This window comes from Podarcis melisellensis, assembly GCF_964234715.1.
Source record: "Podarcis melisellensis genome assembly, chromosome: 8".
Lineage (NCBI taxonomy): Eukaryota > Metazoa > Chordata > Lepidosauria > Squamata > Lacertidae > Podarcis > Podarcis melisellensis.
The window spans coordinates 58,364,034-58,390,928 of NC_138540.1; the positions used below are offsets into that span (position 1 = coordinate 58,364,034).

Sequence of the window (26,895 nt, forward strand, 5' to 3'; positions counted from 1 at the left end):
CACCAAACGATCAATTGCAAGCATTTTCATTAATGCTTCATCAACTGCATCTGCATCTGCTTGCATTGAAGCAAAGCAGTAGGTCTGAAGAAGAAGAAAAATATATTTTGCTTTTAGATGATGCTCACTTGAGTGACCCTCACAGAAGATGAATTTCCTTATGCACGTGTGAGAGGAAAAGCACCCTCAATTTCTGTGAGTATAAGTATTGGCAACTGGTTTTTAAAAAAGAGAAAAACATTTACCGTAACTCTTAGAAAACACCATGACTTTCTCTTCTTCCCCCAACCTCCAGCTGTCACACCAGGAGGATTACAGTAATTAAGCCAGGCTGTCAGCAGCACAGCACACAAATCCAGGCCAGGAAAAGCTTCATCCTGGTTACAGCCTCAAAACGACAGAATAGTGAGGGATTCCCTCCAGAGGTAATTTCGCAGCCACAGAAGGATTTTCTAGACCGCGGAAGGGAAGCAATGAACTACACCCATCCAGTGCTGTGCACTGCAGTCCTGATTCAGATAGGGTGGGCAGAGAGACAGCAGCATTGCAGCAGTTGCTGTTGAAAACCATAGTAAAATACACTGGGTGTAAAGTGTGAGTTGGCCCAACTGACACAAGGGAGGGCCAGTCAGGGGAGGCTGGCCATGATCCAGCAGATGGCCACATGCCCTCTTGGAGAAAGGCAAAAGGCAATAATAATATTGCCCTTCAACTACTGTGTTAGGAAATGCACGTGATTCTGCCCACCACTAAAAGCTGGAGCCGGTAGGTTTTGGGGTGTGGGTGTGGCATATCAATCTCTTCCACACTAAACTGCTTTAAGGTTTTTGTTTTACAATCAGGTGGTACATAAATTTTATAAAATAAGTCACCCAAACATTGTACCCTGCATTTGTGACCTGGGGCAGAGCTTTATTCAGCCTGGTCAGGAAGCCCACATTAAAGCAAATGCCTTCTTTGCAAGAGGAGAGGTGCTGGGGACCCAAAAGCCACATCCCTTGAGTTTGGGGAGCAAGAGGAAGGAACTTGCTGCCTCTTTCACAAGCCTAAGCAACTCATGCAGGTCAGACACAAGTCGAGCTTGACCCAAGCCAAGCGGCTGCCCCAGTGGCAGCACCAGAACCTCAGGCTCCCCTGTCACGTTGCAGGGCTGAAATTATTGGGCGGCATCGTGCAGCCATTTGGAGGGACACACAAATGTTTTGGAGACCAGCTCTGATCTATTTCAGTTCTGCTGGTTGGGTAAGCCATTCCACCACCAGCAGCAATAACACACATCCCCACCACACCCACATTAGCTTGTGAAAGTGACAGCTTCCCCCCTTCCCCAAACTCTGAGATTGTCCTCCATGCCTTGCCTGTAGCTGCACCTGTGTGCAGCTGAAGCTGGAAGGAGAGAGAAAGAGAAAAAGGAGGATGGAGTGTCTGTGCTTTGTTTTCTCTCCTTCAGCCAATCGGATTGCTGTGCTTGGTTGCCAAGGCTACCCTTGTGAGCAGAGATGGAGGGGGCAGCTGCCTATATAAAGGACCAGCATTCCTCCTGTGTCTAAGATTAGCTGGTGCTGCTTTGCATGGTGTAGGCTTTGGAGTGGGGGGAGGAGGAGGAGCAGCCACTGCCGAAGCCTATATTTACTCTTGGGAGACCCATGGGCAAAATCCGTTTAAATGCTTTTTAAGGTGGGTGGAGAGGTCTTCTGGGTACCAAGGTGGGTGGGGAGGGGATGGAGGCTCAAGGGAGAGAAGAGGGATGGTAGTGTATCAGAGGGAGGGGGCAGGGAAGGGAACGATTTTCTTGCATGGTTGACTGAGCTGTTCTGGTAACCAGGTGGATTTCCCGCCCCACATCCTCCATATCCCCACCCCCACCCCTTACAGAGATCTCGGATCCCCAGCAGCAACTGCGCCTCGGGGTGTTGCAAAAGCTCAGAGTTCACCGGAGAACCCCCCTGGCATTACACCTAGCCACCCAGGAAGGAGGAAGGCTTCGGGACTTGGTGAGGCCTTGGGAGGAAAGGATGGAGGTGGGGTGGAGTGGAGTGGAGTGGAGGGTGGGGTGGGGTGGGGTGGGGAAGGGTGCTTCCCAGGGAGAAGAGGGAGGAAGGGAGAGGGACAAACATTGCAGTCACACCTTCATCTGAAATAGGCACCTTTCACCCTCCCCAAACCCCAGGTCTGCACTTCACTATTATTAATGTGGGTTAAAGACACCATTCCCCCCGTTTTGTTTTGTGTTTTGTGGCAGGGGGAGGAGAAAGAGGGAGAAAGACCTTGACGTATATATGCTGTTGTTGGCAGGTTCAGGACAAATAAAAATAAAGTCCTCCTTTATGCAGCTCATATTTAAAACCATGGCATTTGCATGTCCACCAACTTGGATGACTTTGAGAGAGAACTGGGCAAATTCACGGAGAAGGCCACAATTATTACTGTTGTTATTATATTATTTGTTATTGCTAATCACCTATCCACTGTAAGGTCCTCAGAGCAGGTTGCAGCATTAAAACACAATATGGGCAATTTAAAACAACTTGCAACCGTAAAAATAAGGCGGTTCCTAAAATCATACACTTCAAATGTCGAAAGCCAGGGTAAAGAGGTGTGTCTTCAGCATTCTCCAAAAGCTGTATAATGAAAGTGGCAGATGCATTTCTGTGGAGAAGGTGTTCCACACTTTAGGGGCTGCCACTGAGAAGGTCATTACCCCCTAAGCCTTTGAGGGTAGAGGAACAACCAGGAGGGCCTCCTCCACTGACCTCAGCACCCAAGAGGTTCAGAAGGGAAGGAGGTCAGATATTTAGGGGCCTGTGTTATTTGGGGCTTTAAACACCAACATGAGGACCTTGAATTGTGCGCAGAAATGACCTGGCAACCAGTGCAGCTGCTTTAAAACAGGATTATGTAAGATTTAAGTGGAACCCCAGCCAGTAATCTGGCTGGTATATTTTGGACCAATTGAAGTTTCCGAGTTGTCTTCAAGGGCAGACCCACAGAGTACATTGCAATAATCTAGTCTGGAAGTTACTAGAGCATAAGAGTACAGTGACCAAGTCATCTCTGTCCAAAAGGGGCAAAAAAGCTACAACTCCTTTTGTTAACAGCCACACATAGAAGCTTTTCCTATGCATCCCAGATGCCAGCTATATCCCTTAATTCCAAAAAGCTCAAATCAGTGGTTCTGACGTATCGATTGCAGGGCTGTTCCATTGGCTTAGCTGCGGCAACAGTAACTTTAGTCTCTCCATCAATGATTTCCATTCTAGTCAGTGCTAAGTGTCCGAGTTTTCTGTTTTCCTCCTCCCTCCCAATCACCTTTCCTTTTGTGTCACATCTTTAGATTACAGAGTTGAGGGCAGGGAGCGTCTTACTACTGTAAGCCGCTCTCAGAGCCTTTTTTGGCTGAAGAGCAGGGTAAAAATGGCTTGGGTCCAAAGTGCTACTCAGGATCATGCAAGGTATTCCTGTTATCTAGTGGAATTTGCTTTTTTAAAATATGAAGAAGTGTTTTTGAAACTTTCCTCATTGCTGTGTGACATAAAAAGACTGTGATTCAGCCTAAAGTTGGTTTAGAAATTATGAATTCAAGTTTAGTTGTTTATTCCCAGGTAAATGGGAACAGGATTGTGGCCTTAGCTGCTGCTTTGGTTAGGTTAATCATTTTTTAAAACTCTTTAATCAGCTAAAAAGTGGGCTCACAATCAGGCCACATATTTGAAAAACATAAATTATATTTAATAAAAGTGTTTGAACAAAAAACCCTATAACCAGCTAACAGTATATTAAGAGAAACATTTCTCCCTTGCATGGAAGGAATGCCTCTTCAAAGATGATGCCTGCTATGGCACATGTGTGCATCTGCAATGCTCTAATCTCTTGCCCCTGAACTCTGTGCAGTGCCCCAAAGAAGATAAAGGACAAACTCTGCAAGATCCACTTGTCCCAACATGAGAAGAGAATGGAACAGATGCAACAGAGGTCAACAGAGGCTTGGTGAACTCCTGAAATGCTGTGCCTTCAGCTAGGGAAAATCTCTTTCTAGACTTCATGTTTCTAGTCCTCATGGCTGGTCATTAGGAATAACTTGGGTCGTGCCCATGGAGGCAATGAAAGGCATGGCTGCTGAGCACCTTTCCTTGGCCTGAAAGGGAGAGGAGGAGGAGCCTGCCTTAACTGTTCTTCTCCTTCCTTTTCCTTCGCAGTGTGTTGCATACTTAAAAACTATACCCCCTACTGACGGAGGCTGTAGAAGCAATATCCTCCTTCGACAGTAACGATGACCAGGTACTTGGATGAATCGGACATCATGATGGTGGAGGAGGGCTTCACCACCAGGGACTTGCTAGAGAATCTCCTCCTGGAGGTTTCCCAGACGGTAAGAGGCAGGGGCAGTTGACTTACTGGGTGGGTGGATTGTAGCCCTTTTGGTGTCTCTACATCCCATTTTGCTCTGTCCATACTAGAGAGTATGACGCTATCATGTGCACAGGGGAGGGAACAGTTTACCTGAGCCTGTAATTTCCCCCTCTTTTTTTTTTTAAAAAAAAGGTTTTTAAAAAATTGCACTAACATGCTTCTTAAATATCAGCGCTATTTCATGATGATTAAAAAGGAGAAGGAAAATTGCAATAAAATGACCTGACAGGAAAGACAGAGCACAAGTGCAGGAGTCCAGGTTTTACAAGGGTTGGGAGCAAGTTTCTCGACCTTTCGGTTTGAAATATATGCTTGAAAGTCCATGTGCTGTTCCTGCCGAAACCTTGGGAGCCACAGGAATAGTAGCTGAGCAGGATTCCCTGGGATCTGGGCAAGGATCCTGCTTCAGGGCCCTTCCTAACACTTTGCATCTCCCCCTTTCGCTTGCAGAAGCAGAATAAATCACACAAAATAAGAGTAGCCAGCTTTGTGCAGGTGTAACTTATACAGGTCTCAAAATTCAGCTTTTCATATGGAATGGTTGGAGTGCAGAGATGTGAATTTATATCCCATTTGTAGCCCACCCTTCCTCCCAGAAACGTATGCTGGGTAATATGAGAGCTTCCAGTTTTATCCTCAGAAGAGAAGAACACTGTGAAGGGAGGCAAGACTGAGAAATGGTGATGGCCTCAGAAGGCTCTGTGGCCAAGTGTGGGTCCCCTGAACCAAGTGAGCCCTAGAAAAAGGCAGCCGCTTTAAGTGAAAGCTGTCCGAAAGGCGAATGGCATGTTAAGAACAATTGGGTGTGTTTCCCCAGGGACAGGCTCTCTTGACTGTCTTTCCTCTTTTCCAGGGAAGCCAAGAAGCCTTTTTTGTGGCAAATCTCGAGGATGTGGTGAAGAAACATTTGCACCTCCTCAAGGCCTTGCCCCGCATCAAGCCTTTCTATGCTCTGAAGTGCAACCGCAGCAAAGGAGTGGTTCAGATGCTGGCAGGGCTGGGAGCCGGATTTGGCTGTGCCAGCAAGGTAGGAACGTGGTGGGAACAGGGCAACTGGGCTCCCTTGGAGAAGCAGCTGGATGCATGCATTTTTGTTTGGCATGCATTGCAGCATATGCCTTCATTACTATCATTACTAGTAGTGGATGCTCGGGTTGCAAATGTGATCCGTGCAGGAGGCATGTTCGCAACCCGCAGCGCTGCGTTTGCGCATGCGTGGGTTGTGATTTGGTGCTTCTGCGCATGCACAAAGAGTGATTTACTGCTTCCGCGCATGCGCGAGGGCCGAAACCCAGAAGTAACCTGTTTCGGTACTTCCGGGTTCGGCGTGATGCGCAACCCGAAAACATGCAACCTGAAGCGTCTGTAACCCAAGGTATGACTGTACATTTATATCCCACCTTTGCTCCAAGAAGCTCAAGGTGGTGTATACATAGTTCTCCCCCCTCCAATTTATTCTCACAAGACTAGAGAATGGAGAGACTGAGGGCAGCACCAGCATCCATCTTGATAAAATGTTGCTCCCCTGCAAATGGCTGGGAAGAAGCCTGGCTCACAGTGCCTTCCCCAGCTTGGCGCCCTCCCAACGTGGCTGCTGGACTACAACTCCTATCAGCTTCATTCAGCATGCTGCACTTGGCTGGGCTGATGGGAGCTGTAGTTCATAACATCTGAAGGGGCACCAAGTTGGGGGAGTCTGATGTAGGCGAAGAGCCTATTGCATCTTCTTTTTTGACTATTCTACCTCTTTCTTCACCCTGCTTGCTGCAAGAGTTGAGTCCCAGCAGCTAACTGGGCAGGATGCAGTCTGGAGAGAAAGCCAGAGATAGGAATATTGTTGCTAAGGTTGCTGTGCCCAGCTGGATGCAACAGGGCTAGAAGGCTAGAGGAATGGCTGGGAGAAGGGTGCAAAGGAAACAACTGGCAGGCAACAGAGCCTGGATCAGAAAGGTTCAAATCCTTGACTTAAAATGCCTGCAGTTCCCTCTTTCCAACAGCCTTCCTGGTCCTGCAGGAAAGAGGGAGTCAGTATGTGTTCCTCTACAGTTCCCAGCCACCCACTGCCTACACTGCCCAGTCAGAAGAGTCCTTCCTTCCAACATCCTTTGTTTTGAACTTTCAGGCAGAAATGGCCCTGGTGAAGAGTATTGGAGTCCCGCCGGACAGAATCATCTGCACCAGCCCTTGCAAGCAGATCTCCCTAATCAGATATGCAGCTAGCCAAGGGGTGCAGCTGATGACTTTTGACAATGAAGTGGAGCTCAGCAAGGTAGCACGGAGCCACCCGTCTGCCAGGTAAGGCAGACAGCACCTGTGGGCATAAATATAAATATATATGCAGGAGGGAACAGTTGCAATGGGCAGAAGAGTCTAGCACAACAAGCAGAAGTAGTGAACCTTAAAGGTGTTGATTGCAAAGGATATGGGGGCCTTTGCTGGAACCCCCAAAGAGAAAAAGGGCCAGGTGTGTGAAGTTGCAGGTCAGACTGGAGCAAACTCCCTGTGGAGTAAGATTCAGGTTTCAACCAGACTATGGGGTTGCCTGCAGACTGTTTTTATTTTGCGAGAGGGATTCAAGCACATCCCGGAAACTTGGGTTCACACAAAGCCAATTAATGGACTCTATCACTCCACAGCAACAAATCCACTTAAAAAGAAAATTAAACTTTTGTGATTAGGAAAGTGACAGGGAAATACATTAAAAAATGTGGGATGAATAAATGAGTAATGGGAAGATGTATAAACACCACAAAAGCAAATCAGTTGTGGATCTTCCCCTTAGAGATGTTTCTAGCACCTTCATTTTACAGTTTTCGGTGAATGCTGAGGACAATTTTATTTGTCCTGACTTTTGAGGTGCAGATTTTTAGGACCCATCTTATTTCTCTAATTGTAAGATGTTATAAAATGTTTTTTAAAATGTTTTGTAAAGTTGAGTTTCAATGTTGTAACCTGTCCTGGGACCTGAGGGTGAAGTACAGGTAATATATATATATATTTAATGTGGGACTGAGGATAGAAACTTGCAGTCTGAACTCAGATTTGCTGTGTGACTCTGCAAGTCTTTGTTCCAAAATTCAAATACAATGAAAATCTGGATCTTGAAAAAAGGCGGAGAAGAGAGAGAAACAATCAGCAAAAGAGGAGATATAAAAAATGGGATATTTAAAAAATAATTTGCCCTTGGTGCAGAATTGGAGGGGAGGCAGGTGCTGGGTTATCACAAGCATCTCCTGGAAAGTGACTTTGCAAAAGATGCAAAAGATGAGTCTGTACTGTGCCTGGCATGCTGTTGGCTCAGAATAAGCAACATACCACTATTGTCACAGTCGTTGTCTGAGTTTGCTCTCCCCACCCACCCACCTTGTTCCACAGAATGATTCTGTGCTTGGCTACCGACGACTCCAGGTCCTCCACCTGCATGAGCATGAAATACGGTGCCACACTTAAAGTCTGCCGTCACCTGCTTGAGACTGCAAAGGAGATGAATGTCGAGGTGGTTGGTATCAGGTAGGCTGCGGGTTTCCTTGTGCTGAGGAGAGGGAAGAAAAGAGCACTCGATCAAGGCTCACTCCTAGGCAGCTGGCCCCAGGCCTCTTCAGCTGGCCCCCTACCTGGACCTCTGGGTCTTGCTCTGTAGCTGCCATTGGCATTGCCCCTGCATCTTCCCCACCCAGAGTTTTCAGCCCATGTCAACAGCTGAGTCTTGGACACACCCTGTTTGCTTAGGACGCAGGGCAGAGAGCAAACCACTTGGAGCAGAGCCACCTGCATTGTTGGGGGCTTCCATAAGCAGCTGGGGGGGACAAGTAAGAGCCCCCACCCACATTAGGGCAGTAGCTTGAGTGGCAGTTATAATAAATTAGTCAGTGAGAGATTTTGATCATATTTTGTGGCAATGTCCAAAAAAAAAAAAAAGGTTTGGAGATGATTCATAATAAACAGCCTCTTTAGACCCTCTTTTTTCATTTAAGTTATATGGGCATGTAAAGAGCGAGTGGCAGGCATGATCAAGGCTGCCAGAATTCATTATGCACATAGGAGAAAAAAGAAAAAAATTAGTATTGGCTGGACAAATTAGAGGAATGCATGCTCTTATGGGCAAAATGAATGCATTGTTTTAGTTAATCACTTCCCTTGAGGCACCCCAAAGTGATTTGGCAAACCGTGCTCTTATCAGAACAAGAGAATAAACACTGAGAAGGGATAGGTTTAATGAAATCTGGGCTTGCTCCACTAAGTATTGCAGAAGCAAAGCACTCTACCCAAACAAGCAGCATTGTTTTTTGCATCCATCTAGACGTTGGTCTGGAGATGAAGTATGTGACCTGTGTTCTGTTACTTTTAAGAGTTAATTTGTTTTTTCCTGTGCATCGGTTGTTTGTAAACTGTGGACATTTTGCACATGTATCTCCAACAGATCTTGGGGGATGTGCATATCTTGACTGGATTTTGTACATGCATATTATACGTGTGTGTGTGTGTGTGTGTGTGTCTATATATGTACACACACACGGAATGTTTAATTTTTTTTGAAAAGCTACTCACCAGCCCACTTGCCTTCCTTTCCAGCTTCCACATTGGAAGCAGCTGTGCCGACCCCCAGCTCTTCACTCAGTCCATAGCAGACGCTCGCCTGGTCTTTGGAATGGGTGCAGAACTAGGCTACAAGATGCACCTCCTGGACATTGGAGGGGGCTTTCCTGGTGCTGAAGAGTCCAGAGGGCGCTTCGAAGAGGTACGAGTCTTGGTTCTCTCTTCAGCAGATGGCAAATAGGCCAGTTTGGGGGAGTGCTGGCTCTGGGTGCGCAAGACCTGGGTTCAAATTCCTGTTGAACTGAGAAGCTTGTTGGGTGGCCTTGGGAAAGTCACAATTGTCTCAGCCTAGACTACCTAGTGTGAGGATAAATGCAAGATGCTGAAAAAGCCAGAGGGAAGGGGCAGTGGAGGACGGGTGTCTATGAAGGCAAGTGGGGCACTCCTCCCCCCCATCACAGTCTTCCCCCAGCTAGCTGCCACCTAGTTGCCTCCTTAGTAGTAGTCCAGGGGTGATGGTTTTGCCTGTCATTGGCCCTGACTATGCCAGACTTTGCTCTGAGCTTCAAGGCTGTGCATCTGCTGGAAAGGAAATACAGTGGTACCTCAGGTTACATACGCTTCAGGTTACATACGCTTCAGGTTACAGACTCCGCTAACCCAGAAATAGTACCTTGGGTTAAGAACTTTGCCTTCAGGTTGAGAACAGAAATTGTGCTCTGGTGGCGCAGCAGCGGGAGGCCCCATTAGCTAAAGTGGTGCTTCAGGTTACGAACAGTTTCAGGTTAAGAAAGGACCTCCGGAACGAATTAAGTACTTAACGTGAGGTCCCACTGTATGAACATGTCTCTGCTTGGAGCACCAAGAGGCACATTGGAGGCTTCCCTGCACCACCATTTCACCCATAATAATGAGACGTCTTTTGCTAGTGAAAGTAACAAACATCTTCTACAGCTAAGGAGACCCAGTTTCTGAATGGACACAAGACCTTGAACACTGTCGTATTTGGGTTGCCATTTACCCCAGTGAAACACATCATTACAGACGGTGTGAACATTTAAAAAGAGGTCATATATTTGACTAATTTTAAGGGAGGCCGAAGCAAGGTGTGTGAATGGCATCACATCTTGTTTGACACCATACACACACACACCCCGCACTGCATATATTCCCAGGTAGCCTGTAAAGTTCTGCCTAAGACTGATTCCTGCTCCCCCATTGCCATCAGCACTCAGAATGTATTGACGTGATTTCTGCATTGCAGGGGGTTGGACTAGAATAGATCACCCGTGGGGTCCCTTCCAATTCTACAATTCTATGACTTAAGTCCCACATGTTTGTAACAGCTGGATGTGGACTCTTCTCTTCCCCCCTTCAGACAGCAGCTGTGGTCAGCTCCGCCTTGGACCTATATTTCCCAGAAGGCTGTGGGGTGGAGGTCATTGCTGAACTGGGGCGCTACTATGTGGATTCAGCCTTTACCTTAGCGGTCAACATTGTTGCCAAGAAGGAGGTTCCCCTGGACCAGCCGGGCTCTGATGGTAGGTTTGGTCAGTTTCCGTCCGGATTCCACAATAAGCGTGAGAAATTTTTGCCAGACACCACCAACCCATCACATGAGACAGGGAACACCAAACCCAGGGGCCAAGTGTGGCCCTCAGACCTCTCTGTCAGGCCCTTGAGACTCTCCCTAGCACAGGCCTCCTTTCTAGGCCACACTCCTCAGTGAACGTGGATGGTGTCTTTCAGCTGTACAGTTTTCTATATCCCAAGATCCTTGAGGAGGCCCTTCTTCCTGTCTCAGCAACACAGGGCTGGCCTGTCCATGAGGCTCAGTGAGGCAGTTGCCTCCTGTGCTTGTTGCCCCTGCCTCCTCCTCAGCTGCTGCCATCTCCTTTACAGACTCCTTTTTTCCTCCCTGCCACATTCAGCAAGCCAGAGCTTCTCCAGGCTGCCTCCAGTTGCTTCAGGCAGTGCAGGTGGGGATTATCTGTTTTGCCCCAAGCAGCAAAATGTCCTGGGCCACCCCTGCACCAACATCTGAAGCACATCTGACAGGAACAGGGCCTTCTCAGTGGCTGCTCCCAGAGACTCTGGGGCTTCTTGCCAAGGGAAACTCACCAGCCCAGTCACTGGTTACCTTCCACTTCTATTTGGCTGGGCCTTTGATGCATATGCTGACATATAAATACGTTGCAATTAGGGGTTTTTTAAACTGTTTTTTTTATTGATTCAATGGATGTTTCACTTGCTTTGTGTTTATGTTTATTATTTTTTTACTTTGTATTTTCTTGCTATTTCATTGTATTTGTATTATTGCTGTTAGCCGCCTTGAGCACTGCTTGGTGGAAATGCGGGATAGAAATTTAACAAACAAACAAATAAGGCACCCCTGACTTGGCCTCTGCTGCATTTCCTCTGGCTGTCCCAGATGAAGACCCCGGTGGCAGGAAGAGCTTCGTCTACCATCTCAACGATGGCGTTTATGGCTCCTTCAGCTCAGTCATCTTCAACAACGTCTGCCCAATCCCCATCCTGCACAAGGTACAGAGGGTTTTGTAACTGGCTCCCTTAAGCAGAGCCACAGAGGGAGAATGTGGCTCTCACCTGGCACCAAAATCCGTTTGCAGGTTTGCACCAGGGATGGTCAAACTGGAAAGCCCAGGGAAGCAGCACCCTCGGGTGCCAGAGTCGCACAAGCCCCTCCCTCAGCAGTGCCACCATCTTGGGGCACTTCTCAATGGTTGCTGCTTTAGGGTGGGATTCAATAGTAAATAGCTGGTGTTTGTGGGTGGGCAAGCTTCCCTTTGCACAGATTGGGCACAGTCTCGTAAAAGTGAATTGTGACAAATTTGGGAAGAAAGCAAATGAATAGGCCTTTTTCGTGGCAGTAACTTAAGTCCAGTTGGTTTCAGTGCAACTTGGTTGCAAATACCCTTTTTTTGATTGTGCCCATAAACTGCTTGTTGATTTCCAGTGATGATGTTTTTTAAACATTGTGGGAAGTGCCTGTATTAATTTCAGACTTTACTCCCTTCCTCCTGACCCAGAATTCTGGTTCATTTTGGGGACAGAGATTCAGTAACCTGGAGAATTTCCGCTTTCTTTTTTTAAAATACATGTTTCTTGTCCTCATAGAAATTCATGCAAGGTCTGGCTAGCCAGTCATAGCTGTTTCCTCCACTTCTCTCGATGCAGAAACCCTCTCCAGATCTTCCCCTGCACAGCAGCAGTTTCTGGGGACCTACTGGGGATGGGCTGGACTGCATTGCGGATGGCATGGAGCTCCCGGAACTGCACCCCGGGGACTGGCTGATCTTTGAGAAAATGGGGGCTCACACCATGCCAGCTCCCTCAGCTCTCAGTGGGGCCCAGCAAGCACAGATCTACTACACCATGTCGAGAATGGCCTGGTGAGATAATTTCCCAGAACCCCTTGCGAGGGGGAAGCAGGAGATTGTATCAAATCTAAAAGCGGAGAAAGCTGTGGCTCTCCAAATGTCACTGGGCCGCAGCCATTGCCCCTAATGGCCAGGGCTGATGGGCAGTGTTGAAGGAACCCTCTCCAGCACCTGAGGCGGGACGCCCCACCTTCGTGACACGCGTGGCAGCCTGCCACACATGTGCGGTCCGTACAGAATGCTGCTCGCCTGCGCAGTCCATACGGGATGCCGCTTGCATGCGCAGTCCATACAGTCGCCACACAAGCGGTGCCCATACTGACTGCGCACCCTTTGCTGCTCTACAGCTGGGGGCAGGCAGGGACCATCTTGTCACACACACCCCACCATAGTGGCACCCGGGGCTGCTCGCCCCCTCCACCCCCCCCCCACTTTGTACGCCCCTGCAGTCCAGTGGCAACTGGATGGCTGCTAGTTCCCCAGGATGGGAGGGCTTGGATCTGAAACACTTTCAGAATTCTTAAAATGCCGCAGAAGCTCTGTTATTAAACTTTTATTAAAGGCAAAGGAGTGCCATTTGCACCTGTGCTTGTGGGCAGGTGGCAAATCACACTGGATTTCTTTAAGAGCACAGGGTTGAGTGAGAGCAAACTGGGAATTTTCTGCTGTCAGGAGAGGGGCACCAGTTTGGAAAACTGAGCCAAGAGAGCAACTGAGTCCTTTCTCTTTTGTCTTGGGCTTGCTGCGGCCCACAGGGAAGCCGTCCAGCTCCTTCAGGGGAAACTGCTGCACCCGGAGGAAGAGGACCGGGAGAGTACATGCACCCCCCTGTCCTGTGGCTGGGAGATCACGGACACCCTGTGTGTTGCCCCCGTCTTCACTCCAGCAAGCATCATGTAAGCCGTGCCAAACATTCACCACGGGGGCCAGACCCTCCTCCCAACAGAGTCCTGCCACACCTTCTCCCTCTCTCTTTCTCTCTCTCTCTGGCCTGCCTGCCTCCCACATTTTCTGCCCTTGAGTAGGAGCTGTTTTTATCCCCACCCCCCAATGCTGTGTGGTTTTTAAGTATGCAACATAAATCCTGTTCCTCCTGATCTGGGCATCTCTTGTGTTCTATGCATGAGTGGGCAGAAGTGAGTCGGCAAATGATCATAGAATCATAGAGTTGGAAGGGACCCCAGGGGTCATCTAGTCCAACCCCCTGCAATGCAGGAATCTCAGCTAAAGCATCCGTGACAGATGGCCATGCAACCTCTGTTTAAAAACCTTCCAAGGAAGGAGAGTCCACCACCTCTCATGGGAGTCTGTTCCACTGCTTAACAGCTCTTACCGTCAGAAAGTGTTTCCGAATGTTTAGTTGGTATCTCCTTTCTTGTAACTTGAAGCCATTGATTCGAGTCCTACCCTCCAGAGCAGGAGAAAACAAGCAGCTCCCTCTTCATTTGACAGCCCTTAAGATATTTGAAGATTGCTATCGTTAGCTTTTGCTGCTGCATCACACTGTTGTTGACAGCCAGTGTGGTGTAGTGGTTAAGAGCGGTGGACTCGTAATCTGGGGAACCGGGTTCGCATCTCCGCTCCTCCACATGCAGCTGCTGGGTGACCTTGGGCTCTAGTCACACTTCTTTGAAGTCTCTCAGCTTCACTCACCTCACAGAGTGTTTGTTGGGGGGGGCGGGAAAGGAGAATGTTATCCGCTTTGAGACTCCTTCGGGGAGTGATAAAACGGGATATCAAATCCAAGCTCCTCCTCTTCTTCTGACTCATGTTTAGCTTGTGGTCCACCAAGACCCTTCGATCCTTTTCAATGTACTGCTAGTAAGCCAGGCGCCACCCCACCCCCCAAACCCTATATTTGTGCATCTGGTTCTTCCTGCCTAAGTGCAGAACCTTACATTTGTCCCTATTGAAATTCATTTTGTTAGCTTGTGCCATGTTCTCCAATTTGTTAAGGTCATTTTGAATTCTGATTCTGTCTTCTGTGGCATTAGCTACCCCTCCCAGTTTGGTGTCATCTGCAAGATCTAGTTTAAAGCTCTCCTGATCAGATTCTCAAGACTCTTGGCAAGCACATTCTCGCCAACTGCTGTGAGGTGCAGCCCATCTCTCGCCAGAAGTCCTACCTCAAGGAAGCGGAGACCATGATCCAAGAAGCCAAATCCTTCCTGACAACACCACCTGCGCAGCCAGTGGTTGACCTCAAGCATTTTCCTCTCTTCTTGGGCCACGACCTTCAACAGGAAGGAATGATGAAAAGACTACCTGTGCCCCAAGTCTCTTCAGCTCCCTGCCCAGTGTCTCGTAGTTCCTTGCTATGTGTTGCAAGCTATGTGTAGCAGTATTATTTGTACCCACATGAATCAGAAAAAGGGGTAGTGGTCAGCGGGCTTTATAAGACTTGGCAGCTTCTCCGTCACATTGTGAATCTTTGCTCTCAGAAGACAGAACACCCCCCATGACATCCTGTTTCCTCCACACACCACTGCCTCTGTTCCCCTAAGTAGGGAGTCACCTATCACTACCACTCGTCTCCTCCTCCTCCTCCTCCTCTGGGTAGTAGCAGGAATCATTCTATGGGCTGTGCCTTCCAGTGTGGTGTAGTGGTTAAGAGCGGTAGTCTTGTAATCTGGGGAACTGGGTTCGAGTCTGCGCTCCTCCACATGCAGCTGCTGGGTGACCTTGGGCCAGTCACACTTCTCTGAAGTCTCTCAGCCCCACTTACCTCACAGAGTGTTTGTCGTGGGGGAGGAAGGGAAAGGAGAATGTTAGCTGCTTTGAGACTCCTGAAGGGAGTGAAAGGTGGGATATCAAATCCAAACTCTTCTTCTTCTTCTTCAAAGGCTGCTTGGAGTGTTCTGAGGTCTGATTCTGTTGTTCCCAAGTCTTCCCCTCTTTTTTACTGGAGCTTATTTTGATATTGTTGGGATAAGTTACAAAGACCGTGAACTTATTGTTCCTACTCCTTCCTCCTAGCTTGTCAACATAGCAAATACGTTATCAGCACACTCATCCACAGTCAGTAGCCTTGGATCTGAATGGGTTAGATCAAGAATGGAAAAAGACTCCTCCAAATCCATCTCTTCCTGTCTTTTTCTCCGGGGGCGGGGGGGGGGGAATAATCGTTCTGTGCTCTGTACATTTCATAGCCACCTTCGTGTCTTCTGAGGCTGCCCTAGCGCCTCTGGCCCAGAATCAGTGTCCAAGGTGAGAGCATGGTAGCGATTCTGCAACTCTAATGACAAAGTGTGGTTTGTGACTGCCCTATTTCTGTGCATCACATTCCTCCAGGGGTTAGACTCTTGCAATGGGCAATCTGTCTCCACCCTGGGGGCACCCCATCTATCTTGGTGCTCAATCTCAGTCAACTCAGCTTTATCAAGTAACTCTGCATGTTGTCCTGTTGCTTGAGGTGTGGCTAGGTGGGCCTCAGGGGTTAGTATTTAATGCTTCCGATGCTGCAGATGAGATTGGTGCAAATCACATGCCTGTCTGGGAAGAGTGTGGGAACAGAAGACAGCTCTGGTTGCAAGCTCCCAGGTTCTGCACTGAGCTAAGTTTGACTGCTGTTATAGCTCCCCCCCTCAGATCCTGTGTTCCCACAGAGCAATTAGCCACACACACACCCTCTGGCTTGCAATGAAAGAAAAGTAATCAAGAAAAGTAATCAAGCCTCTAGCAGAGCACTCAGCCACTCCCTGAGGCCTGCTATCAATCTATCAAACTTCTAAACAGCTCAGAAAAGCAAGCAAGCAGCCTTACTCCAAAAGACACAAGCTCACTCTCTTCAGTCTCCTCCAGCAATCCTTGTCCCTGTTTGTGAGGTCTGGTGGCAAGCTCCCAGGACCAGTGGGTGCAGCTGGGGCACAGATTCAAAGGAGGGTTCACCTGCAGAATGGGCATTTCTCTGGTTTACAATAATACACTCAGTGGTAGCGCTCCAAACCAGACCAGCTTCTCCTGTGTGGTTCTGCCTACCCGCAAAATGGATTTTTCAAGATCACTCTTAAGCGTTCCTGAAAAGTGGCCGCTATAATAATAATAATTTATTATTTATACCCTGCCCACCTGGCTGGGTTTCCCCAGCCACGCTGGGCAGCTTCCAACAAAATATTAAAATACAATAGTCTATTAAACATTAAAAGCTTCCCTAAACATGACAGTGGTCCTATGCATACCTAGCTAGGAGTAAGCGCCACTGAATGCAGTGCAACTTACTTCTGCTGCAAGGCAATCCTGTGCATGTTACTCAGAAGTTATCCCATTGTATTCCATGGAGCTTGCAATTAGGCAAGTGTGCATGGGGGGGTAGATTTTCAGGAGTTTTAAAGGAGGAGGAACTGGGAGCATGGCAAAGTGCGTACCAGGGATGATATAAACTAGCTTAAGGCCCTGATTTTTTAAAGTTCAAAAGCTTTGACCCACTTACAGCAAATAACACAATTCTTACTCACTTTATATATTTCTTATGCAATCAATTCGCATGCATTAAAATACACCTGAGCTTAACAACAGGGGCATGAGTCCAAAATTTGTGCCTGCTTCCTGTTAAGGTGCAAAAGTCTTAAAATAAGACCACCCCAACCTTGTGCCCTTCACCTGTGTTGGATGACAGCTCTCATCAGCCCCAAACAATACGGCCATGACCCCATCAGCCTCGGAATCATATGGCTTTGCAGGCTGGTACTTGTGGTCAAAAACATCTGAAAAGTACCAGGTTGTGAGGGTGGGGTGCTTAAAGGCTTCCCTTAAACCTTGTGCTGTTCTGCCTCTTGCCAACAGAGGGCACTGAGGGGAAAGCCGGTGGCATGATAAAATATGAATACAAAAAAGGAAGTAATGGTAGAGCAGAGGCAGAGGAGGGCGCTGCTAGAACCTGCTGGTGGCCTTGTGGCTGTTCTGCCATCTCTTGTCCATGATGTTGGCTGTTCTTTCCCATTAATTTGTGAAATCTCTGTTTTCTCTCTACATATAGAAAAATTAGAGTGATACGTAGGCTAAACCTTTATTTGGTTTTGATTTTAAGCACTTGCTTCCTAGCAGTTAAGCTCAGTTGAAGACACTGGGACTTACTTCTAAGTAAACACAGACCACAAGGTTTTTTACATGCAGTTAAGCCCTGGATTTGGGCTGGGAGAGGGTGGGGCCCAGATGTCACCTTTAAAGTAACTGCTTAGGCCTTGCCAAAATAAAGTGACCACAGAGTTGCATATATATTGCATGTATTGATTCAAAGAGAGATGCACATCTTGAAATAATTACTATTATTTAAGTAGTAATACATCTCAGCTTAGTGAGAAAGACCAGGTGGCCTGCTCTGTGCCTGCTTAGCCTGCTGTTCAGATGTCATTGAAAGGCTCCTACTCTTCCTCCTTAGGTTTCTTTAAACTGAATTTGACCAGGCAACCTTCAGATATTTTTTTGAAAGCATTTGTACCCTGCTCCTCAGCCAAAATGGCTCCCAGAGTGGCTTACACACAATCAGCGAAGGCTGTGTTCAGACTCCCATTGCCTGTGGTTTATTATTGCATTTATATCCCACCTTTTCCTCAAAGGGGCATACATGATTCCCCTCCCCCACTTCACTTAATCCCCACAACAACTCTGTGAGGTAGGTTAGGCTGAGAAGCAGTGACTGATTTGAACCCTGATCTCCCAGGTCCTAGTCCAACAATCTAACCCCTACATCACGCTGGCTCACTGTCCAGTGCTGAGTTTTTAAATCCATGTTCACACAAAGGCTATCCAATGCGTATGTATCCTTTACTTTGTTGTAAAAGACTAGTGTTTGATGGTTATGTTTCTCAAACCTTAAGCCATTCCTAATTCATCTCTAGTCAAGGTCTGAACACCTTTGCACAAGATAAAGACATTCCTACCCAATCAACGTGCACTGACTGGTGTGTACACAAACAGAAACAAATCTGATATGAATGGAGCTGCGCTGATGTGAACAGCAAGGAGGAAAGAGCTGCAAAACGCATCAGGGCAAGGGGGACTTCACTGGCCAAAGGGAAATGAGATGGGAAGGGAAATGGGGAGCATACTTCGGGTACCAATTCTTACAAAGTTATTTGGTAGCTGAAATGGAAACAGTCCAGAGCTAGGAAGAATCTGGTGCATAGCTGTCACTTTTCCCTTTTCTTGCAAGGAATCCTATTCGGAATAAGGGAATTTCCCTTAAAAAAGGGAAAACGTTGACAGCTATGATCTGGTGGAGCCGGTCTTATAACAGAGCTGTGGCAATGTGAGAGCGGAGGTCTGTCCTCTGAGAAGGAGGGCATCTGCCTACCTCAATTACAACCCAAGGGATCCTCCTCTTTTCCTCTTCTGGCATAAGGATTGGGCTGGCTGGAACTCCAAACTGGCCTCAGCCCCACCTTTGACCTGCAGCATTAACATCGGAGTACAATGCAGATTACATTGTCTTCAGCCACACCTGCCCACCCTCATAGATCACAGTTGCAATTGGGTGCGAGTTGGCAAGGACTAGTGTTTAAATTCTTTAAAAACCAACTTACTGAACAAAATTAAACTAGAAACCTGAATAATAATAATAATAATAATAATAATAATAATAATAATTCATTACGTTTATATCCCACCTTTTTTCCTTTCTAAGGAGATTCCCTTCCTCATTTAATCCGTACAACGACCCTGCGAGGTAGGTTAGGCAGGGAAGCTGTATGGGGATTTGAACCCTGGTCACCCAGGTCTTAATCCGAAACGCTCACCACTACACCTTACCGTCCAACAAGCCTGCTGCCCGTTCACGTTCTGACTTTCTCAGCCCGTCCCTGGAGGCCGCTCTCGCTTCCCTCCCACCGGCAGAGGGCGAGGAGATTCCTTCTTAAAAAATGGTTTATCCAATGTAAGCCCGGAAGTTAACTCCCGAGACGGCGAGTCACTCTCTTCATTTTTCTGTTCTCTGTGTCTCACGTACACGTAATCTGAGCGGAATCCTCCGCGAGCTCCGTAAGGAGCTTTACGTCCAGCCGCGACTGTCGTGAAAGCGAGGGGCACGCCTGACGGCAGCACTGTCGCAAACGCTCGCAAGGACAGGTAGGTAAGGAAGGCCGGGGGGGGGGTTGTTACTCAGGTGGAAGGGGCAGGTGGGGGGGGTTGTGTGGGAAGGGAATCCATTTCAATCCCCCACCCCGTCTGCCTGCGGCGGGGAGGGACAAGCTGTGTAGCAAAGTTCCCTGCAAGATAAAAATTCAGAGCCATTACTTGAAGCAGGTTCTGGGGTCTGTTACCTATCTATGCCTTTGGCGAAAGGGTGGGCGGTAGTCTGAGGGAGGGTCGCCCCCAGAAGAGTTTGCTGCTCCTTGAGGCTCCCCTCAGTCCCTGGTGCATGATAGCGCCCAGGCTGGTCGAGGTAGCTTAGAAAGCCCCTTCCTCTCTTCCTCCTCCTGGCAACAAATATGCCGTAAGAATAGTTTAGAGCAGTGGTTCCAAAATCTTTTTTGGGGTCATCCCCTCACCATACCCCATAAAAAGCATTATTCAGAACAGCCGTTTGTACGGCCCACTAAGGAAGATACCGCAATAAAATTCAAAACAGTAACAATTAATTGCATACTTATTCAAAATTCAATGAAAGATATTTAGTTTAATTCATTCAACAAAATTGATGAACTTGATTCAGTGAAACCAACTTTTCAAAGTCAGTCATTTACACCTCCAGCACCCCCTGCTGCCCACTTTCCTCCTCTCCCTAGATAACCCATATTGGCAACCACTGGGTTGGTTCGATGCACTAACCATGTGCTGCCTGTTTCAACAGAGACTAAACCATCTCCTTTGGGTCTGCCCAATGGTAGGGCTGGCCCTGCTCCCAGATTTGCTAAACTTCTGGAAACTTTGAAGCCGGATGTGTGGATGTGAAGCGGGATGTAGTCTGGGAATATTTTGAAGTCTGGTGGGGGGATTTTGGAGGAAAATGAATTGTTTTGAAACATCTTCTCATTGATTTAAGCTTGCTTTAAATATGTAAATGTTTCAGGTGTATTTGGCAAACTCACAGATTTTACAGTTTGGTATACAATGGTTTAAGACTCATTTACTTAAGGGATCACCTTACCTACATGCCACTTTGGTCTGCAAAACTTTAACTTCTACAAGTGCCATACAGTGTTGGATCCAAGTTTATGAGTAGTTCCTTTAGAGTAGCAACACTCTAGCTTTAGCTGTGGAACTCCCCTCCTATTGACACAAGGCAGCAACATTCACTACCAGTATATTGTTTTAGATGCCTCCTGAAAACTTTGTTTCAGTGGGCCCATTCAGGCACATGACTTGGAAACATGTGTTTTAAAATTTGAATATGTTTTGATTTTATTTTTAATCATATTTCCTAGTATTTGTCATATTGGGCTCCTTTGAGAGGAGTGGGGGGGGGGGAATGAAATAGTGTATAAGTTTACAAGGAGTTTAGAAATATGATTGCATTGATTTTCTCCAGATGGTAATTGCAGCGTATTCAGCATTAGAGAGGGAACAGTATGGTGCTATAACCATTAAGTCCTTAAACGTATCTTGGATTTCTACCAGTTATAGAATTATTATTTTGAAACCATCACTATTATGGGGGGCAGGGGGGCAGGGGGGTAGAATTATCTAGACTTGGAAACCTTTCCTTATTGTCAGCATTAACCAGACACAAAAAACCTACAGTGAATGTTCACATCACAAGCATTTTTTCTTCTTCAAACTCTTTCCAAATCTCTGAGAAATAAAAAAATATATACACACATATGTATGTTTGTGGGACACACTTTTGCCCATTCCTAGCTGTGTTAAAATCTTTGATTTCTCCATTGATTTCTATGGTCAGCTCTCGCTTCTGTCCCTAGGGACATTTAAAAATAGTTTCTCAATGTGAACCCGGGGAATGACCTAACCAAACAGTGGAGTAGTTCTGTCTATGTGTCTCTTCCTTTGTACTTCTTCTCTAGCCACTCAGTTCCATTCCTAGCCACCCAGTTTTTATTTCTCCAGCCTCTTATTCAGTGTTCCTTGCCATTGAGTAACCTAGGGACTGTGAAGGTTTTCCCCCATTAAAGATTGATTGTATCATTACAAACCTCATAATTACCCTGAGTCTGCTGGTGTCACCCCTGTTTTGGTGCGAGTGGGGGGGGGGAAAGAACTGTACTGCAGAGCTAGTACATAGCCGTGGGTGGGCTTTCACCCCCATAAAGGTGTGGGCAGGTGCTGTGGCTGTAGCCCTACTTCCTGCTCCTCATTACTTGGTGCAATGGTACAGTAAGTGATGCTAGCTGACCTCACCTCTGGTAGCTCCTAGACATTGCCTAGTGTGTTATCCATATACTCCACTTGAGGATGTGTTAGGCGGTGTTTTTTTAAAAAGGACAAAAGAGAGCATATTAAACTGGAATATTTTATTTATCCACCACTGCCACTTCAAAGATGAAGGCAGTCAATCATCAGTTTAATTTGTTCCTGTTTGAACATGCTCACCTTAAAGCCTTTCTTCCCAGAACTTCCCGCTTCTCTCTTGCCTGGTCTAATGTTCCCCCTAAGGAGGATTTCTTCCTGAGTCACCTGGCTACTCTTCAGCTACACACCTAGCTATGCACATTTAAGATCATTTCATTATTGGTGTTTTTTTCTCCCCCTCTCAGCCATGCCACTTCTCGATCTCCAGAACCAGCTGGGCATTGATGTTGACAGGTGGTTGCTCATCGGGAGTTCCAAGCAGCCCCACAAGCAGGCCAGTTTGTGCTTTGCCTTTCAGAAGGAGTGGCTGGAGTGTTCTGATGGCATTGGATCTGTAAGGGCAAAGAAGGAGTGCCAGCAGGAGATGGAGGATCTTGCTGAATGTCTAAGCAAGAAAAAAATGGTGAGTGGGAGACCTGAAGCAGGGGCTCAGGGTCAGTAAGTGTGCATCTGTGTGCAAGGAAGTATTTGTCTGCTTGCTTTTCTTATTGCTGGAGTATCTGCAGAAGTTGACTGCCTCTTCCCATGTGCTGCTTGAAAGAGATGGTATGGACAGTTTTGGGGAGAATAGAAATGTAGTAAGTTTGCTTTCCCTGGGCAGAAGTTATTAGTAGGCAGCTCATTTCAAAGGCAGAATTCTTTTGTATTCCCATCCATCCCTGATGCCACGCAGAGCTCCCATTTGTTTTCCCAACATGAGGGGCAAAGGAAAGAGAAGCAGCTGTGCTTCCTTCTCACTGCAGTGAGAACATTAGAGAGGTAGAGTAATTCGCATCTGTAGTTAGTGTGGGTGTAATAAACTGATTTGTAATTGAGGTCCAAAGCAAGTGGTTGACTTGGGGTAAGGGAATAGCCCTTACTCTATATGCTGCTAACTGCAAGCAGGCTCTGCGTTTTGTGCGCTAGTGTCGGGGATCCATTGGTTGACCCCCCCAAGGGCAGGACTGATGTGTGATGCTGCCTTGCAGTGTAGTCAGACCAAATGGCCTGGTAAATTCTGACTCATTAATTTTGCCAGTATATGGGACACCTTTTGAGGTGCTATCAGGGTGGGGGAAGCAGGTGGAATTCCAAAGTGTAAACTCCTGTTGGGTTTGTGGATGTAAGCTGGGAGAAAAATTAAAATATTTTCCAAGCTGCAGCTTGTTGCCATCTTTCAATGTAACTGGCCCACCCCTTTGAATGTTTTCATCATGCAACGGGAGCAAGGTATTGCTGCTTCAGAGCCTCTCTCCTCTCCTCCCCACCTCCCCCAGCCCCATCTGTTGTTAACAAAACTGCCCATCCCTAACTGGGCTTCCCACATCTCCATAGCTGAGAGTGCAGCGTGAACATCTTGGTCAGCTGTGCAGGCACCTCAGGAGTCTGGCAGACCAAGATCATTTTGTGGCAAGTAGAGAATAGCAAGCCATCTGGAGGGCAGCCATGTGTGGGAGCCCATCAAAGCCTTTCGCTAGTAAGGTACCTCCTGGCTCTCAATCTGCGCCTTGATGCTGAAAGATTCTGACACTTTGATCTAAAGAACAGAACTGCAAGACTGAGAGTAGCAGAGTTGTCAGTCTATTTGAACTCAAGATCGGCTTATAACCCACTCTAAAAAAAACCTTGTATATGTCCGTTTCCCCCCTTCTCTCCCCACCCTGATCTGATCTCTTTACACTTGTAAAGAGTTGGGCAGGTGCAACTTCTCACAAAGGAATGGCAAAGCAGTCTCCTCTTTTGCACAATTTTTAAAGGGAAAGGGGTTCCATGTTTTCACTTGTATCTGGTCACCCTCCAATGAGTTGGAGCGCATTAAAGGGAGTGCTAAATCTGAGACCTTCAGCAATGGGAACATGCTCCTTTACAAATCCCTATGTGCTCTGACCTGCTGGAGAGGGCAAGATTTAACTCAGAAGGTGACATCCCAACTCTCTCTTCTGTTCCTTTGGCAGGTGAAGCGAATGATGGCGATTCATGCACAGAGGGAGAAGCTGATAAAGGAGGGAAAATACACCCCTCCTGACAACCATTCTGGCAAATTTGACCCCACACCTTGAACTTCTGCTGCTTACCCTGGAGGAAGCAGAGCAGGAGCCACTTCCCAGTCTCTCTCCTCCCCCCTTTTTTTTAAAGAGTTATATCACTAATGTATCAACAACTTCTGGTCAGGGTGGAGACAATTGGCTTTAGTCATTTTCCTTTAGCTGCCAACTGCTCCTCTCTTGTGAAGAGAGGAAGTGGCAGACTGTTCCTGAAGTTCTACTGAAGTGGCAGACTGTTCCTGGCTTGAATAAAACCACCTCTTTGGATCTTGAACGTTAAGTTTCAGGTTCTTTTCTTTCCCCCCATCTTTGTTATTACAGTGGTACCTCAGGTTACAGACGCTTCAGGTTACAGACTCCGCTAACCCAGAAATAGTACCTTGGGTTAAGAACTTTGCTTCAGGATGAGAACACAAATCATGCGGCGGCAGCGGGAGGTCCCATTAGCTAAAGTGGTGCTTCAGGTTAAGAACAGTTTCAGGTTAAGAACGGACCTCCGGAACAAATTAAGTTCTTAACCAGAGGTACCACTGTACAGAGCTGCAAGTAGCCATTTGCTTGGAATCTGTGAAAGTGTGGAATGCACAACATGGAAGGCGACCACCTCAGTCAGAGAACACGGCTGGAGAATCTGTTGTTCCTGATGTTGCTGGGATCCTAACTCTCAGCAGCCCACACAGCCTAGCAGTCAGGGTTGATGGGAGTTGTAGTCTAGCACCACCAAGAGAGAGGTTCTGCATTCCGATCTAGGTGCTGAAAATGTTAGCTTCCTTCCACCACTTGTTCCTGCTGTCTCAGACAAGCCTGTCTGTTATTACATTTATATCTACCTGTCTTCTCTCAAGGAGCTTAAGGTACACAGTGCCCTCCCCTTTCTATCCTCAGAAAAAATGTGTGAAAGAGGTTAGGCTGAGAGAGGGTGACTGGCCCCAAGAGTCACATAATAAGCTTCATGGCTGAGTGAGGTTTTTAACCTTGCCCAGTTCTAGTTTGGTGCTGTGGTTCTGTCAGATCCTTTGCTTCCCACCCACACACCGCCATCTCTATTTTTTCTGCTACTTCTTGGGTCTAGAGCAGTTTTCCCATTTCTGTGCATCAACCCAACTCCCTCGTGTTCCTCTTGGTGAAGCTTGCCATGAGGAAGACATATTTTGGGGTGCCAATAATGAGTGCAGTATAAGAAAACAAATGGATCTGGACTGATGGCCAGTGGGCCTCTACAGTCTGTTGGGCAGTCCTCTTGCACCATGGATGGGAGTTGTGGTCCATGTCAAGTTAACAGGAGGGTGTGTGAGTCATTTGGACTCTTCCCCTTTGAGTAGCCCTCTCTTTTCGGCTTGTTCACTTCCATCTGTTCAGACTCTTCCTTGATCCTTCCTCTTTTGCATTACAAATTCATATCTTTTCTAGCAGAGGGCCATTGGACAGAGGGTGTTGCCCCCACAGCCTCTACAGTGCCTAGCACACGCTCATGGCCCTTTCATAAATAAATAGCAACCATTTTCCTTCTTACAGACCTTTTTAAGTGGGGATCCTCTGTTGAGTAATTGAATTCTCAGAGAGTGATGTCCCACTCTCTAACATAGAGAGTGTGCAATAGTTATTTGTGGCAAAAGGGCTACCAAATTGCCCAGAGTTTCTTGTTTTGTTGCCAGTCAGTAAATTGGGAAGTTTTGTTACAGGGGGAGGTCAAAGGGTTCTGGGATTTCATTCAGGGAACCCTGTGCATTTGGGTCCCTACCAATTTTCTGCTTTCATGTGCCTGGTAGAATTCTCGGAACCCCCTTTTCTCTCCCCCAAATCCCTTGTCTCAGTCTCTAGCCAGCCAGCTATTTCATTTTAGGAGCTGTCATGTAGTTCTGCAAGTCTGAGGTATGCGGGGACCAGCTGTTTGGTTGCCTGATCTTCTGTAATACCTGTATTGAGATTTGCAGGTTACTGCAAAGGATTTGGGCCAGTTTTAGCTGGATCAACTCATGTTTATTTACAGGTAGAGAGATCCAGGCTGGGATTCTGTTCCCTTCTGCCATACCTACCAGCCTAGAACTGTCATCTGTCATCTGCTGGGAAGCAAGGAAATGTTGCTTTTAAACATTACCTGCCACTTCAATAAAGTCACACAGTTCCCTGGTTGCTCCATGTTTACATTTCTGACAGGCGCTCCCCCCCCCCAGCCTGCCTGCCTGTCTCTGTAGATACATAAAGATTAATAATAGGGGCTGTGTCTTTGCTCACACTGCTACCCAACCCCCTGCCATCCCCCCCTCATATTAGCCCATAGAGCAGGCACCCCCAAACTTGGCCCTCCAGCTGGTTTGGGACTACATTTCCCATCATCTCTGATGGGTGATGGGAGTTGCAGTCCCAAAACAGCTGGAGGACTGAGTTTTGGGGTGGCTGCCATAGAGCTTCCCCTTCTCACCCCATGCAACTTCTAAGCTTGCTTTTCACTTTCCCCAACTCCATTTCTGAAACTACTATTCTGCAGCCCCACTTTGCATCCATTTTCAGCTTCACCCCTAAGTCCATGCCACCTCCTTTTCTACCCCATTTTTTTGTCTACCCTACTCACTTTTCTCAACTCTCCCTTGCTCACAGATTCCCCCCCCAAATTCCATGCATTCCTCCTCTACCATAAAGGCCCTTTGCAGACACCCCCGTAACCTTAAGATGAATAGAACCTTAAAAGCAAGCCTGTCAGTTACCTTGTTCAGTTTAAAAGGGTAAGTTCAGCTGATAGAGGTTGCACATATATGGATGTTTACTTGTTCACAAAATACCTTTTCTAATTTACTATATTTAATATAGAACTTCATGTTGAAGACAATACATGCTATCAGGAGTGCAATACATGATTGTGGGAAGGTAATTACCAGCTTGATGTCGATACCAGCGAAGATCCTCGAACAGATAATTAAACAGTCAGCCTGTGATCACCTCGAAAAGGATGCTGTGATTACTAAGACTCAGCATGGGTTTCTCAAAAACAAGTCATGCCAGGCAAATCTCATTTCTTTTTTTGATAGAGTTACAAGCTTGGTGGATCATGAGAATGCAGTAGA

The 26,895-nt window shown here is 47.1% G+C and overlaps 2 protein-coding genes and 1 long non-coding RNA gene across 6 annotated transcripts; 2 read left to right on the forward strand and 1 right to left on the reverse strand.

Annotated features, from left to right (window-relative positions):
- Positions 1-1,520: 1,520 nt before the first annotated feature.
- AZIN2 (antizyme inhibitor 2) lies at positions 1,521-13,444 on the forward strand. Of its 2 annotated transcripts, XM_081924201.1 has the most exons (12): positions 1,521-1,677; positions 1,876-1,994; positions 3,892-3,972; positions 4,197-4,369; positions 5,264-5,437; positions 6,533-6,705; positions 7,786-7,920; positions 8,983-9,148; positions 10,325-10,487; positions 11,378-11,490; positions 12,145-12,359; positions 13,103-13,444. In XM_081924201.1, the coding sequence occupies exons 4-12, from the start codon at positions 4,271-4,273 to the stop codon at positions 13,245-13,247; spliced, it is 1,383 nt and encodes a 460-aa protein (XP_081780327.1). In that variant the 5' UTR covers positions 1,521-1,677; positions 1,876-1,994; positions 3,892-3,972; positions 4,197-4,270; the 3' UTR covers positions 13,248-13,444. The 2 variants fall into 2 exon arrangements, with proteins under 2 accessions (XP_081780327.1, XP_081780326.1); XM_081924200.1 differs by lacking the exon at positions 3,892-3,972.
- A 2,706-nt stretch (positions 13,445-16,150) lies between these two features.
- LOC309377229 lies at positions 16,151-19,226 on the reverse strand. Of its 2 annotated transcripts, none has more exons than XR_014171493.1 (3): positions 19,095-19,226; positions 18,640-18,734; positions 16,151-16,235 (listed from the first exon to the last, which is right to left on the reverse strand). It is a non-coding gene; the product is annotated as an uncharacterized lncRNA (long non-coding RNA). The 2 variants fall into 2 exon arrangements; XR_014171494.1 differs by lacking the exon at positions 16,151-16,235 and adding an exon at positions 17,225-17,312.
- Positions 19,227-19,311: 85 nt separating this feature from the next.
- NDUFS5 (NADH:ubiquinone oxidoreductase subunit S5) lies at positions 19,312-24,026 on the forward strand. 2 transcript variants are annotated; one of them, XM_081924220.1, is made up of 3 exons: positions 19,312-19,409; positions 21,995-22,212; positions 23,744-24,026. In XM_081924220.1, the coding sequence occupies exons 2-3, from the start codon at positions 21,997-21,999 to the stop codon at positions 23,846-23,848; spliced, it is 321 nt and encodes a 106-aa protein (XP_081780346.1). In that variant the 5' UTR covers positions 19,312-19,409; positions 21,995-21,996; the 3' UTR covers positions 23,849-24,026. The 2 variants fall into 2 exon arrangements, with proteins under 2 accessions (XP_081780346.1, XP_081780347.1); XM_081924221.1 differs by having other exon boundaries at positions 19,323-19,413.
- Positions 24,027-26,895: the final 2,869 nt, after the last annotated feature.